Source organism: Cyprinodon variegatus, unplaced genomic scaffold (genome assembly GCF_000732505.1).
Source record: "Cyprinodon variegatus isolate N-32 unplaced genomic scaffold, C_variegatus-1.0 Scaffold228, whole genome shotgun sequence".
Taxonomy (NCBI): domain Eukaryota; kingdom Metazoa; phylum Chordata; class Actinopteri; order Cyprinodontiformes; family Cyprinodontidae; genus Cyprinodon; species Cyprinodon variegatus.
In genome coordinates this window covers 279,676-294,160 of record NW_015150681.1, presented here as the reverse complement: position 1 = coordinate 294,160, position 14,485 = coordinate 279,676, and the positions used below count along the sequence as shown (strand labels likewise).

At 37.4% G+C, this 14,485-nt stretch overlaps 1 protein-coding gene across 1 annotated transcript in view; it reads left to right on the top strand.

Moving 5' to 3' along the window:
• LOC107088738 (natural resistance-associated macrophage protein 2-like) overlaps positions 1-11,769 on the top strand; it is a 29,037-nt gene extending 17,268 nt beyond the window's left edge. Inside the window, exons 6-16 of the mRNA XM_015381094.1 lie at positions 823-929; positions 1,032-1,102; positions 1,200-1,267; positions 3,367-3,522; positions 3,599-3,757; positions 3,848-3,934; positions 4,049-4,168; positions 5,234-5,383; positions 7,637-7,710; positions 7,795-7,948; positions 10,103-11,769. Coding sequence (XP_015236580.1) covers positions 823-929; positions 1,032-1,102; positions 1,200-1,267; positions 3,367-3,522; positions 3,599-3,757; positions 3,848-3,934; positions 4,049-4,168; positions 5,234-5,383; positions 7,637-7,710; positions 7,795-7,948; positions 10,103-10,210 — 1,254 coding nt within the window. The 3' untranslated portion in view covers positions 10,211-11,769. The remainder of the gene's footprint in view (positions 1-822; positions 930-1,031; positions 1,103-1,199; positions 1,268-3,366; positions 3,523-3,598; positions 3,758-3,847; positions 3,935-4,048; positions 4,169-5,233; positions 5,384-7,636; positions 7,711-7,794; positions 7,949-10,102) is intronic.
• The last annotated feature ends 2,716 nt before the right edge of the window (positions 11,770-14,485 follow it).

Sequence of the window (14,485 nt, the reverse complement as noted above, 5' to 3'; positions counted from 1 at the left end):
ATAATGAAACTTAGGCAGAAGTTCAGCTGAATAAATGGATTATTCGCCTTCATTTCGCCAATCAGCATTGAACCATGCCTCTATGAAAGCCAAACACATTTCAAATTTAATCTCAAAAGGCCTCCGATCCGCAACTCGTCTGCTACTTAGTGTGCAGGCGGTGGTTGAGCCGTGTGATTTCATTCAGATGACCGCGTTTCAACCCACCTCCATCCCCTCCTCCACCATCTTGCTGAATGAGTTTTTCAGATTGAAATCTGTATATACCTTTTATATTTCTTTGTTTTCTGACTTCTTACAATTACTCTCTGTTTATATATACGTTTATAATCAATACATATATAGTCTTTGTGCGCATGTAAATAAATATTTATATCCTTATAGCACTTCTGGATAGATGCAAACTACATTTCATTGCTTTGTACTTGTGACTTGAATTCTACTCTATTCTATTCTCAAAAGTTTGGAAACCACTGCTTTAGTAATGTGTGTCCATCATTTCATCATCTAAAGGCTGGCTTGTTTCCCATGCTTCTTTGGTAAATGAATTGATAGATGGACAGCAACTATAAACATTTATTTCTAAAGTCTTGCTACAAATTCTGATCTGGAATTAGTTCTGGACTTCATGAATATGCTCTGATCTAAACTATTTCTTTGCATCCCAGGATATGTTTTATATTTAGGACATTGTTCAGGTTTTTGGGAAGGGCCTCTCGAGTGATTTATTGGAACCGTAGAATATTTTTAATTCGTTATCAAAAGGTTCTGTTTTTATGATTAAACTCACTCCCATGTGTTTTTTTTTTCTTCTGCATGAAGGTACCTAGAATAATCCTGTGGTTGATGGTGGAGCTGGCGATCATCGGCTCAGACATGCAGGAAGTCATCGGCTGTGCCATCGCTTTCAGCCTCCTGTCCTCTAACAGGTGTGGTATACAGACACAAAGGATTGGGTGGATAGCTGCTCATAATTACGATCAGACCTACTTTCGTTGTCAACATTTCTGCCGTGTGTGCTTTAATGACAGGATCCCGCTCTGGGCCGGTGTGCTCATCACCATTGTCGACACCTTTGTCTTCCTCTTCCTTGATAAGTACAGTAAGTCATATGACTGGTAAAGCTGTAATCACATTATGAATAAACACTTTATACATTAATAAAGGAAGAGTTCATTGATTTGTGTGTTTTTCTGCAGGCTTAAGAAGACTGGAAGCCTTCTTTGGTTTTCTTATTACTATTATGGCCATAACCTTTGGATATGAGGTACTGATGTTGGTTTGCTATTTTGTCTTCACTTTATTGGCCAATCAGATCTATGGAATAATAGAACAATAGAATATAGAATAATAGAAACAACAGAAACAGCTCTGGTTTTCTGTAAATGCTCAGTGTGTGTAAATTGACACTCTACTTTAAATTATCGATGTTAAGGCTCTGCATATTATTTTCATGAATCCAGGTTTATTTATGTCCACGAACCTTTTCTGTTGTCTTCATGTTTTTATCCCCACAGGTAGTTCCATCGACAATACACTCACAAAAATATTTCAGCCAAATTTTAAGATGCACCTAATTTTATTATATAGCATAATCCCACTTACTTTTTTTTTTAGATATTATTATCACAAACTTCATAAATAAACTTTATATAATTCATATTATATTATATTATTCATTTAAAATGCATCATTTTCAGGTTTATGTATTTAGAATTAATCAAACATACTGACTCAAAATTGATACTAATATGTTTATTTATTTCAAATACATAAAGTTTATTGTTTCAATTGCATATCAATCAGGGATGCCCTTTATGCATTTCCACAACTACATTTATTTAACATTTAAGTAAAATTCAGTAATTAGTGTTAATTTTATACTTTATTAATACTAAACACATAAACCCGATGACTGTGTATTTTAAATAAAAGGTTTATTTATTAGCTTTGTGTTAAAATTATCTAAAAAGGTAGATGGGAATTTGTTATGCAGTAAAATAACATAAATCCTAAAATTTGTGTGAAATATTTTTGTGAATGTATCCTTTCTCTATTACAGCCACTCTTCTTATCACATGCCCAAAACATCTAACCCACATCTCTCTAACTCTAACAGGCGACTTTCTTCTGCAGTCAGTTGTTTTTTTGCCTTTTTATTTATATTTTTTTGCATATATGCAATGATGTCATCTGCATATATTTGAGATGTAGCTTAGTTCTTTTCTGCAGTCTTGGAGCTAAATGTGAAAGTGACTGTCACCTCCATATGGTCTTCTCACCAAAAGAGAAATAATTAATAATTGAACTTTATTTATCTCACACTGGAGAAATTCACTTTATTGACCCATCCCCTTGGAGAGCAGTGGGCTGCCAATGTGTGGTGCCCGGGGAGCAGTGTGGGGTTAAGGGTCTTGCTCAGGAACCCAGAGTGCAGGCTATCGGGTTCTAACTGGGTACTTGCACCCTTCCCAGAGCATAAGCACATGTTCTATTTTTTTATTCTACATTGGACTTGTGTGATGTGGTTTTTATAATCTAATTTCTAATTTCCATTGAGGGTTTGTGTCATTAAGTAACTGAAGAACATTTGTACTTTGGCTGATTTTGAGACATCAGGCGACATTGCATTATAGAGATGTTTTTGTCAGCACAGAACACAGATGATCTCATGTGTTATTATGTTATATATAGGCTAAGATCTTCTTGGCTGAGCCGTGTGTACGGTGTAACGCTTAGAAATCCTCCACTCACATGAAATAAGTTATCAGGTCTTATGAAAAAAGCTGTTAGGGCACAGATTTCACATAAAAAATTTTGCAGGTCTCATTAAAAAAAAGAAACTATCAGTTTTCAGGTGTTTGGAATAAGCGTATCAGGTCTTAGGTCTCAGCAAACGACAGAGCTTTTGTTTAGATTCAGTAAAATCTTCCCCAATAGAGCAGATTTTTTAGTTTAACAAAGCTACAACTAAGCTGCTCAGGTTGGTCAAGATTTCACTGCATTTAAAAAACCTTCAGAGATCATACCTTTCCTTTTATAAGTTTATTCCTAAGTCTGATGACTTATTTCCTGAAACCTGAGGATGTCCTTAAATGTACGCCATACTTTTGGCTCTCTGTTGTTTGTATTATAAAGTTTCACCACAGAGTTTCCTAAATGCATTATTAACTTTCTGTCACTGAAATATGAGTTAGATCTGAGTAAATTCAGTTTGGCTCTTGTAGTAAACTCCTGCAACATGCCTCATCCTTCTGACCCTCTCTGCCTGTCGTTGTCTGGTTGCACCTTGTATTCATGCTTTAAATGTGGATATAAATATTTTTGAGTAGTTCTAAAGTCAATGGCCTTACTGTTCTGCTGCAGTATGTGACGGTGGCTCCTGACCAAGGACAGCTGCTGAAGGGGATGTTTGTGCCGTACTGCGAGGGCTGCGGACCCGTTCAGCTTACTCAGGCTGTCGGCATTGTGGGTGCCGTCATCATGCCTCACAACATTTACCTCCACTCTGCTCTTGTCAAGGTCAGACAGCACCTGAAGTCAGTCTATCATCAGCCCCATAAAACCTAATCACTGAGTGACCAAATGTGCTTTAAAGTCTCGAGAGGTGGATCGCTCGAAGAAGAAAGAAGTAAAAGAAGCAAACAAGTATTTCTTCATCGAGTCGGCCATCGCTCTGTTTGTCTCGTTCCTCATCAATGTGTTTGTGGTCGCCGTCTTTGCTGAGGCGTTCTACCAGCGCTCAAACATCGAGGTGGTGAGTATCTCTGCATTTGCTCTCCTTGTTTAATAAGAGCTTCATATTACAATGTTCTCTGAAACGTTTTTGGTTGTTTTATGACATCAGTTTAACACCTGCAACCAATCAGGAAGTTATCAACCCGACCTGTTCCCTCTGAACAATGAAACTCTGGAGGTTGACATCTACAAAGGGGTACGTCTTGCATTCACATCATGTACAGCAGTTAATCAGTACATCTATAAAAGCATTTCATGGGATGGACCTGGTTTTTATTGTCTGTTCTGTGTGTGTGCACGTCTGTAACAGGGAGTCATCCTGGGCTGCTTCTTCGGCCCAGCAGCGCTCTACATATGGGCGATTGGGATTCTTGCAGCCGGTCAGAGCTCCACCATGACAGGAACATACTCTGGACAGTTTGTCATGGAGGTCAGTTAATGGGGAGTGAGCGACATACACATACATACAAGATAAGAGCCATAGCTTTACCTGAAACTACTCCTGGCATCTGTAAAGCTCTGGTGTGTTACTATCTCCTAAAACTGTACCTTTTTAGCAGGGGTTGGAAGAGTACTAAAAAATTGTAATTAAGTAAAAGTATCTTTACCGTGCCTAAATTCTACTCAGAGTAAAAGTAAAATTACCCATCTCAAAATTTACTCAAGTAAAAGTACAAAATTACGTCATTTAAAATGTAATTTGAGTAAAAGTTACTTAGTTACTTTGAGTTATTTAATGCAAAAAAAAGGATGAGTCATGAATCGAATTAAGCACAAGGTGTTTTAATCGATTTCAAGGCGTATTTCAGTGGACATCCACACTTGCAAAAGATCAGCTGGGCTAAGGAACATACTTCCTCACAGCACAAGGACAGTCACAACCTTTACCATAAAGTGCAAACAATTTTTTAATCCTACTGTCCAACAGACAACACCATGATAACTAACTTACTGCCACATTTTTTTGTAAATTGGATGTTGATGTTTTAAAAGCCGAAAGCTCAGTTTTGCTGAGCAGGCACATGTTGCACTGCATTATCAAATTGTTCCCTTTTGTGCATTTGAAAACAAATAATTCTTCCAAATATGGCCAAGGGTTTTTCTGGCTTTCGTCTCCAGAATATGTTTCCTCTTCAGGCCTTTCCTCATCCATACTCCCTAAATTGTGATTAGCAACTACCATCTTCCGAAGCGCAGCACTGGATTATGAGACAATACAAAGGGTAATTGCAAGGCAGGGCCACATTTAATTTTTTCACCATCAGTATTTTTTTTTTTTTTTTTTACTCAGTAACGTGAGGGGGTTTTAAATGTAGCAAAGTAAAACTACTTAGGTTAAAATTTACACGAGTAAAAGTAAAAATTACATATCTCAAAAACTACTCAGAAAATTAGAAATTACTCATAAAAAGTACTCAATTAGAGTAACTTGAATAGATGTATTTCATTACTTTGCACCCCTGCTTTTTAGTTGATGCATGATGTTCGTTCTCAGGGTTTTCTGAACCTGCGTTGGTCCCGTTTTGCTCGAGTGTTGCTGACTCGCTCCCTGGCCATCATTCCTACGCTGCTGGTAGCCATTTTCCAGGATGTGCGGCACTTGACCGGCATGAACGACTTCCTCAATGTGCTCCAGAGCATGCAGGTTAGATAACAACTTAAACTGGTTCAGCCAGATCCAATTACCTGTTTTAAATGTTCAAAAAATAAGGGTGGAAATGAACTAAACCCAGCTACCATTACCTAGTTTTGCATTTTATTGGGGAATATATTAATTAAAATTGAAAAAATTGTTAACAATAGTAAGTGGATGACTTGAGTTCCTTAGTGATTTCATTTTGTTAAGGACTTTCAACAGATTCTACCACCTAAGCTGTGGATCTCTGCAGCTCTGACTTCATATTCTATATTGTTATAATATGAATATTATAATAATATGAATCCATTAAAATGCAATGATTAGTAGAAGCATATTCATATGTAGCTTTAAGGTTTCATTGTTTTCATGGCCTTTAATGGTCTCTTGTTCAGAGTTGTTTGTCATGGGAGTTTTTTCTTTAGTGGGAAAGTGCTAACACTAGCTGTAACTGTCTCTTCCCTTTTCTGGGGCAACAAATCCACTTTACATGTATTACTTTCAGCAAACAAGGTGGAAAGAGAAAGTAAGTCTTTCTCTCACCAAATGTTATTGGGTGTTTCTGCTTTTTGGGAAAAGCTCTTTTTTGGAAACATTCTAAATGCAATTTATTATCAATTCCCACCTTCAACTCACAATACAAGCAGATTTTTAGACAACTTAAAGACACATGCTAAAGAAGAAATCAACTGAAGTGTTTTTCCCCCTCCTTTGTAAAATAAGATCTGTGCAGTTATAGTGCCTCCCACTGGATTATTTAGGTAAAGATTCCTGCCACAGATAGACATAAAAACACACACAGCCAAAGCTTAACATTTGTTTTAAGGGATTGCCTAATTTAAAAGAACAGTGTGTGAGATCTACCTTCATCTAGTGAATCACAGACTGGTGCCTCTCTGTATGATTTACTTTCTACTCTTTCTGAATGGAGGGGACACATCAGCTTATGTCAACCTTGACAGATCAGTTAAAAAACAATGAAAACATGACACATTTCTCTGAAAACAAGATTGAAAACAACCTACACTCACAAGCTGGAATAACTTCTATGAAGAATGACAGCAACTATTGTATCGTAGCTCGCCCAATGTAGGCTAACAAACAAACTAGCTGTTGCTGATGGGGGGAAGATTGCTTGCTGAACTACACCTCCCTGTTTCTATCATAAGGCCAAAGAAACTTTACTAATATACTGACTTATATTACATGACCAACAGAAAGCCTGAAACCTGTGTGTCCGTTTAGAAGCCCCGTCCCCCTTATAAATTGTATCCACCTGGTAAAAGCTGGCTGATGTGGAGGATTTTTTTGGTTTGTTTCTTTTTCCTCTCTCTGGATAAAGGGTATTGATGGTCGGAGAATGTTGAATTATCTATATTTGTATTGTTGCTTGTTTTAAACACATCTCCCAATGAACACATGTTTTCAGATACAGATAAAACCTGAGAAGTTTGTTCCTTTTCACTTTGATCAAAAATGGAGACACAACATGGCATCTCTCATTGGGTGTATTTAATAACTACTAACTCTAAGCCATGAAAACACTTTAATTTTTTAAGGGATGCAATTAGACATTTACAGAATATGTATTATGTGTTTGTTAAAGCTATAAAGCAAAATGTGTTACACTGTCCCTTAAAAAAAAAATTACATTATGCAAATTATTTTAGCTTTAATTGAAAATGTCACTATTATTCTAAACTTTTTTGCTGTATTTAGCAAGTTTAACATAACATAAGATAATATTACATAAATTAAAAGCAGCTTTGGGTGCACAACAGTCCAACTTTGAGAAAAGATCATGAAAAAATAGATGTTTTGTTTTAGATTATTTTAGTTTTTTGGAGGGGCAAGGGTGTGCTATTGTATGTAGTGTAGATAGGCTAGTGTTTCTTATTAGTTATTAAGCCCTGAGGATGACCTTTCTGGACCTTTTTAATCCAGTGTGTTGAATATTTTGTGTTGTAGTGTCTGATTACAGGTCACTAGATTTGAAATGAACATATCTATAAGTGGACTGGGTGCTGTCTGGTGACAGATCACTACCACTGAAAGATTTTAACCCATCTGCAAAAAAAAAAAAAGTGAATTTCCTTATTCAAATTCTCCATTTCTAACTGCCTGTGCTGAATGGCTGCATTTCTATTATTCTTGAGTTTGCAGTCAGATCATTGCACAAAGCAGCCTCCGGGTGACTCTTTGGACACCCCTTGTATGACCTAACAAACACCACAAACCTAACCTCAATCTTTCCCCCCCCAGCTGCCATTCGCCCTCATTCCCATCCTCACCTTCACCAGCCTGCCTTCTCTAATGAATGACTTTGCCAACGGACTGTAAGTGGATCACAACGTACCCAGAGTTAAATCAGTTCCTCCTGTTCTGTATCCTGCTCACTGTATCTCCGCTTATCTCTGCAGGACGTATAAAATAGGAGGAGGGCTGGTGATCCTGTGTGTGTGTGCCATCAACTTGTACTTTGTGGTTGTCTACGTGACTGCACTGAACAGTGTGTGGCTCTACGTGCTGGCTAGCTTCCTCTCCATAGCATACCTCACATTTGTGGGCTACTTGGTGAGTGGCATGGGGCTGCAGGATTGATTCTTTGAATTTCCAATATTCATTTAGATTTATACACCTTACATAATTGACTCAAGTCTCATATATAGGTTGGCTTGTTTTGTCAGCAAAGATTGACACTATACTTCATTTAACCATTTTGTCACCATGAAGCCCCCTTAATTTGGTCAAAATGGGAGCATTTTGCACTTATTAACTTGCTAATTAAATTATCTGGATTTTTTTCATTTAAATCCATAAGTATAAGATATCGAAGTCCAGTAAATAAAGCTACAAATGCACAGCATTTGTATTAAGTAAAAAAATATGTACTCTAATAATATGTTTTAAAAAACATATCTTGATAAAGTGCATAAAATGTTTGCAATTAATCTTGATTAAAACATTATTTATAGTTCAGAGTTATAGTTTTTGTGGATCTACAGGTGTTAACCTGCTCATTGCAAAGAGAAAAGATCATTTTGTTAGATTCATTCTGAATTTAAACATTATTCTATTGTTATAACATATTCTAATGTTATATTTTTTCTAGTAGCATAAATGTTGGTTTTATATTTACAACAGGGAAAATAACACATTTAATATTTTTTTTAAATAAAATAAAGCAGCGTTTAGCTTTTATTAAACCAATGACTAATGGTTTAATGGTCATGGTGGGTTACAGCAGTGCACTTGTGCTCTGAGAAGGGTGCAAGTACCCGGATCGATCCCCACAGCCTCCACTCTTGGTTCCTAAGCAAGACCCTTAACCCCACACTGCTCCCCGGGCGCCATACAATGGCGGCCCACTGCTCCCAATGGGGATGGGTTAAATGCAGAGATAAATTTCTCCATTGCGAGATCAATAAAGTTAAATTATGACAGATAACCATTGATAAATATAAATTAAATAACAGGTGATTTCGATATAGTCATGCAATAATTTCGGCCTAACGACAAACAGGGTGGTTTTGGATTCTAACCTACAGTGATGCAGAGTTAGAGGTGACCTGGATGTTATGGATTTGAGGAGTAGATGTTTTCTTCGTACATTAGAGACTTGACACTGTAATGGTCTATAGTTCTGGCTGAAATGCAAACTGACGCATTCATTCTGAGATTCTAATGACAAATTTGAGGCAGATGAACTGCAAACAGGTGAGGAGACATGGAGATCAACTAAGGACCTGCTGCAGTCTAATAACCGAATCAGAGCTTCAGTAATTGGGGAAAACAGGTGCAAATGTTAAAACAAATAGGAAAAACAGGTTCATAATATAACTGGATAATAAGGGGAGGAGCCTGGCTGAGGGAGAGATGATGCATGGATAAACCTATCCACAAATACAAACATAAAGGTAAAAATAAACAAATTAAAACATTAAGAAATACACAAGAGAAATAAACTAGAAAACACCTGATAATAGGTAGACAAACAGAACTAATAAAGGAAAAACACCTGAACATCTCTCCTATGTGTCAGTTTCCACCTCTTTAAAAAAAGTAAAAACTTATTAATGGGAAGGAAAGTGGAAGAAGATGGATGCAAAACACTTAGGTTGTAAAGACAGAGTCCACATGATTGTTATTGATGGTATGTTCTGTTCACTTGTTAAACTTTTGTTCTGTACCGACTACAATTGCCTTTGATACTGTAGTTTCCTGAGTAGCGAAGCCATAAGCTTGACCCTCTTTTCTCCTCTGTAATCCACTTGATGGTTAAAAAAAAACAACAACAAAAAAAACAAACGGAATCCTCTAGGTTCAACCATTTACTTCAAAAATAAAAAACAATACAGGTATTACATTTCCATTAAAAATTAAATAATAAAAGAAGATTAGGACAAATATAAATGAGGTCAATAAACTGTGTGGCTCCACTCCAATTACCTGAACCTCATTACTATTAGAAACCTTTAACTTTCTGATATATACTGTAACCTTTGAATGTTTTTTTTTATCTTATCTTAATCTAAATTTAGGCTCCTACAGATCCAATAATAGTAAATATGAAAGGAATTAAATTGGACGTGTTACGCGTGATCGCATAATCACTGCAAAGCAGGGACTACGTGACCTCATTAAACAAGAAATGTTCTCTGTGTTATCGGCCACCTTCATCTGACAGATACGACCTTTGACATGTGTGCGTGTGCTCCCGTGTCGCAGGTATGGCTGTGTCTGATAGCACTGGGAGTGTCCTGCCTGGATCCAAGCACCAGGAGAGGAAACGACACGACCATCCTCATAGACCAGCAGTCGGAGTTTGACACCTGAGTCAGATGTATGTTAAAGTGGATCATCGGTGCAGCTGCTAACAGGGATCTGGACCTTTATCTGGGTCTCTAATACTACAGTTTATTTACATCAGAATGGTGCTTAAGATGTTTTTACTATTCTGTAATTTATAATGCATTTTTTATTGTCTGTATCTTTAATGAAGCAGAGGTGGAAAAAGTTGAAGGAAACAAATTTTCCAGTATTTCAAAGCACCAGGATGGAATTGTCAGAGTCAAATCGCTTTAAAAACAGCTATGACTCACCATTGCATGGATATGAGACACCCCATCAGGTTGTGTAGATGTGCTGTAGGAGCTCTCTAGCTTCCTTGCTTGTATACAGCACTTTTTAGTAATCAAAACCTCTAAAAGTTTCCACATCTTGTCACCTTAACACCAGAACACCAAAGTATTTATTATAATTTTATTACTTTATAATTAAGGGATAAGTGGTTATCAGAATTTTATCTGTTGAGATTCATTTTCAAATCTCCACTTTGACTAGACCTTTCTGACAATCTGTCCTGCTGGAAGGTTAAGTGTCGTCCATCCAGCAGGACAAATCTATTGCGTAGATATTTTCCAGGATTAGTTTGTTGTTAGTTCCATTTACCCTCTAATTAACTCTGGCCCATTTTCCTGCCCACCTTGATTAATCGAATCACCACAGCATCATGCTGCCACCACCGTGCTTCACCACAGGCACCCGTACAAAGATAACCTTTGACCCACTGGCTTTAAAGTGAATTGGACGGGCTTGTATTACATTTAGGCCCTGAACAATATCTGCCTATAGAGGTGAACTGTATTAGTATGAGTTTGATTTAACATGAATTTCTGCCTGCCGGTTTAGGTTAGTCATGTTTTGACTGGAGCAGTTCTGCCACATTCTTTTCATGTTCAGATGATGACTTGAACTAATGTGAATTGAAATGTTCAGCTTCCTGTATCATTTCAGAACCCAGCCCTTTTCTAAACCTCTCCTCAACATTCTTCCTGACCTGCCACTTGTGTTCCCTGGTCTTCATGCTCCTTTATTCACTGATTTTCTCTAACACAGCAAACTTGGTTGTAATTTATTTAGGGATATCGGAGTTAGGAGGTGGTATAATGCTTGCCCCACTTTCCAGACTTGACCCGCCCTCTCCACAAAAAATGCACCTGCACAACCTTGTAACCGCTTCCGAGAGGGAACGCCTATAAAACTCGTGCGAGAGCATGCACGTGCTCATTTCCTCTCGTGCACGCTCTGTTTAAAAGTTGCTGTTTGCATCGCATATACAGGTTTACTGTACCCAAACGTCCACCCTTAATCCCTCAATCACTATATAGAGCAGGGACTATTTAGTGAAATTTATAGCGAACTCAGTTAACTTACCGTTCGGACAGATGATCACTGCTTTTTTGCTCCCCGTGGGTCACATAACTCGGCCTCCATCACGCAGTGCCTACGCCATCTTTGTTATTAGTCGCCGCTGTAAGGTCAGCAAACGATTCCGGGATATATCTGCCTCTTCTGAGGCTTTCTTTTCTTCTCATACACTTCGTAGAAACTTTTTCTCTTATGACCCTGGGTCATTTTTAAAGAACCACGGTGAGAAAGGTGAGCTTCATTGACTGTCTGAAACCGTAGCTCATCACTGATATACGCCTGAAAGTGCACATGAGCAGAAAAAGATAGCTAACGGGACGAGCATGTGGGACGGCCTTTACGTAAACATATCGCCAGAAAGATTGACAATTAGGAGGACCACTTATTTTGATAATCCATCCGGAAATAAAAGATCATCCTCCATACCTTTGAGTGTTCACTCTTATGCACTACTGTATGTTTTGAGACATGATCCATGCATGGCAAAATATGAAAAACTGTAAAGGTAAAATCTTAAATAATGTTCTAGTGATTGCCAATATTCATTATTTTCTATGAAATTTGACATTCTAATAAGAAGATCAGTGTTATTAACTTGAAAGGTTTGAAAACACGCCCAGATTTTTGTATTTTAATATACCAATTTCATTCTGGGGTAGAATCATGCTGTGGATTTACTTTTAATTTGATTAACAAATTAGAGGGATTAACAGCTAAAGCAGGTCATCAGTAGTATTAGGGGAAAAAACACTAGTAACACTAAGTAGCTTCATTTATAGCCACAGGGAGGCAGTGCAGAGCACCACAGAGAGATACCATGAACGTAAACACAGCTTACAACCAAACCCAGCAGATTAAAGGGCATGTTTGTGTGTTGTGACAGAAGCTGCCTTGCTTTGCCCAACATACCAGACTGCAGGGTTGCAGTTACTGGATCAGACTGTAATATTTAGGGTGTTTATCCAAAGGTGCTGCTGTTGCACATGCCTGTGGTGGCGGCATGTCTGAGAAGCAGCAAACATTGTGTAACATGGAGCAGGCGCTGTTGGTCTCAGTGCTGCCTGAATTCCAGCCTTGGAGGGATTCAGTCTTTACAAGCTTGATACACAGAAAGGTGGAAGGACAGGTTTTCCTTTGGACTTAGATGAGGAACTTTAATCTCTGTTTAACTCTATCTCTCTCTCGCTGTCTCTGGCTCCCTGTTATGGAGGCCGGGTTATGTAAGAGGGGAGAGTGTTCCCACCTCCCTTCTCTGTTTTTGTTTTTCTCAATGAGCCAATGTCTCCCTGCTTAGGCCTCACAGCCGGTCCAGTCCTGTAGGCCCCTTTTCCTGGAAATACAGCCTTAGCAGAGGCCAGTCAGGGGCAGGCCTGTGAGGGTGGTGGCGGTGGGGGGGTTCTTCCAGCAAATCACATGATTGTTCACCCTTCAGTCCCTGCCTTACATGAGACTCAGATGCTGCAGCAATATGCTACCAGCTAGATTACATTCAACAAGGCTGAATGTTTGCTGTTGTACAGCAAAGAGCTTAAATGTGGAAGTATATGCAGGTGGGAAGGGTAGTAGAAGATTCTCAATCATTAATTTAAAATAAATATATGTGTATTAGTTGTTTTTCTTTACTTTATTTATCTGGGACCATGCAAAAGAACACTGAGCTCTGAGGGAAAAGATTATCTGCATCATCTTTGCAGCTAATTTCCATTTCCAGTGGTTTAAACATTAGTTTCTGAGGCTACTAGTGTCAGGAAGAAAATGTTTTCTTGTTATAAATATACAGAAATGCAGTAGTTTTGTTCAACCATTTTTTATTTTATGTTTTTGGTTTTGTTCGGTGAGCAAACAGTTTTGAATTTGTACACTGCGTCACCTTGTGGCTGATTTAAATCTCAAATTTCTCTTTTAATGCTTTTAGACATTTGAAATGTTTTTTATGTTTTGCTGAAGCGTTTCCTAACAAAAAACAAGTAGTTTTAATAAATTAAACTGTAAAAAAATTTAACATGTCAAAGTGTTATCAACAAATGTATTGACCAAAAATGGAATCTTTTTTTTGCATTTTTTTTTACTGAGTTTTAGAGAATATGTTTATGTCTCACAGTGGGGATAGTCAGGTTTGATGGTTACAGAAAGCAGCTTACAAGAAGAAACAAAACTTGTGAAAAAGACTAGATGTGAAAATACTTAAAATTAAAGATGTAAAGTAGAAAAGAAAAAAAAGATATAAATACTGCACTTATATTAATAAATTTTTTTGATGTAAAACAATAGAACTTATTTACCTTAAAAGAAAAACAGTAGTTAGTTTAAATAATGGAGAAAACTGCAGAAAACATGGTGGAAACTGAGACTTTCAGAACAACTAGAAAACTGAATACATATTAATTAGCATCTGTGTACCATAACATTGGTAAAAGGCATATTAAGCAGATTACAAACCAGATCAACAACCAGTGCAACCAGTAGCATGTTTAAGACCTTACTTACTTACTTGGCCTGTTGGGAGCAGGAAAGATTATGAATTCTAACAGCAGCTGAAAAATATAGAATCAATGGAAGCAAAACTTTATGTGTCAAGGAGGCAACATTCTGTCACTGAGTGATTGACAGATTTTTTATCTAAAATTGTTCTTTTTAATGTTTGCATCACTTGTCAACTCTTCTTGCTATAAAGATGCAAAGTTTTCCCACCTCACATGTGCTGTCCTGTAATATTTGAAGCATTCAGTCATCCAGCTAATTTGTGAATGTTTTGGTAACTATACAGCCTTTAAAAAAAAAGAAATTACATAAAATGTCACTGCTTATAGAAATTAAAAGATAGCCGTAAATACAAGCACCTTTTTCTTCTATTTTGGTGGTCAGGAATGGATGATTGGAAACTTTAATTTTAATTTGACT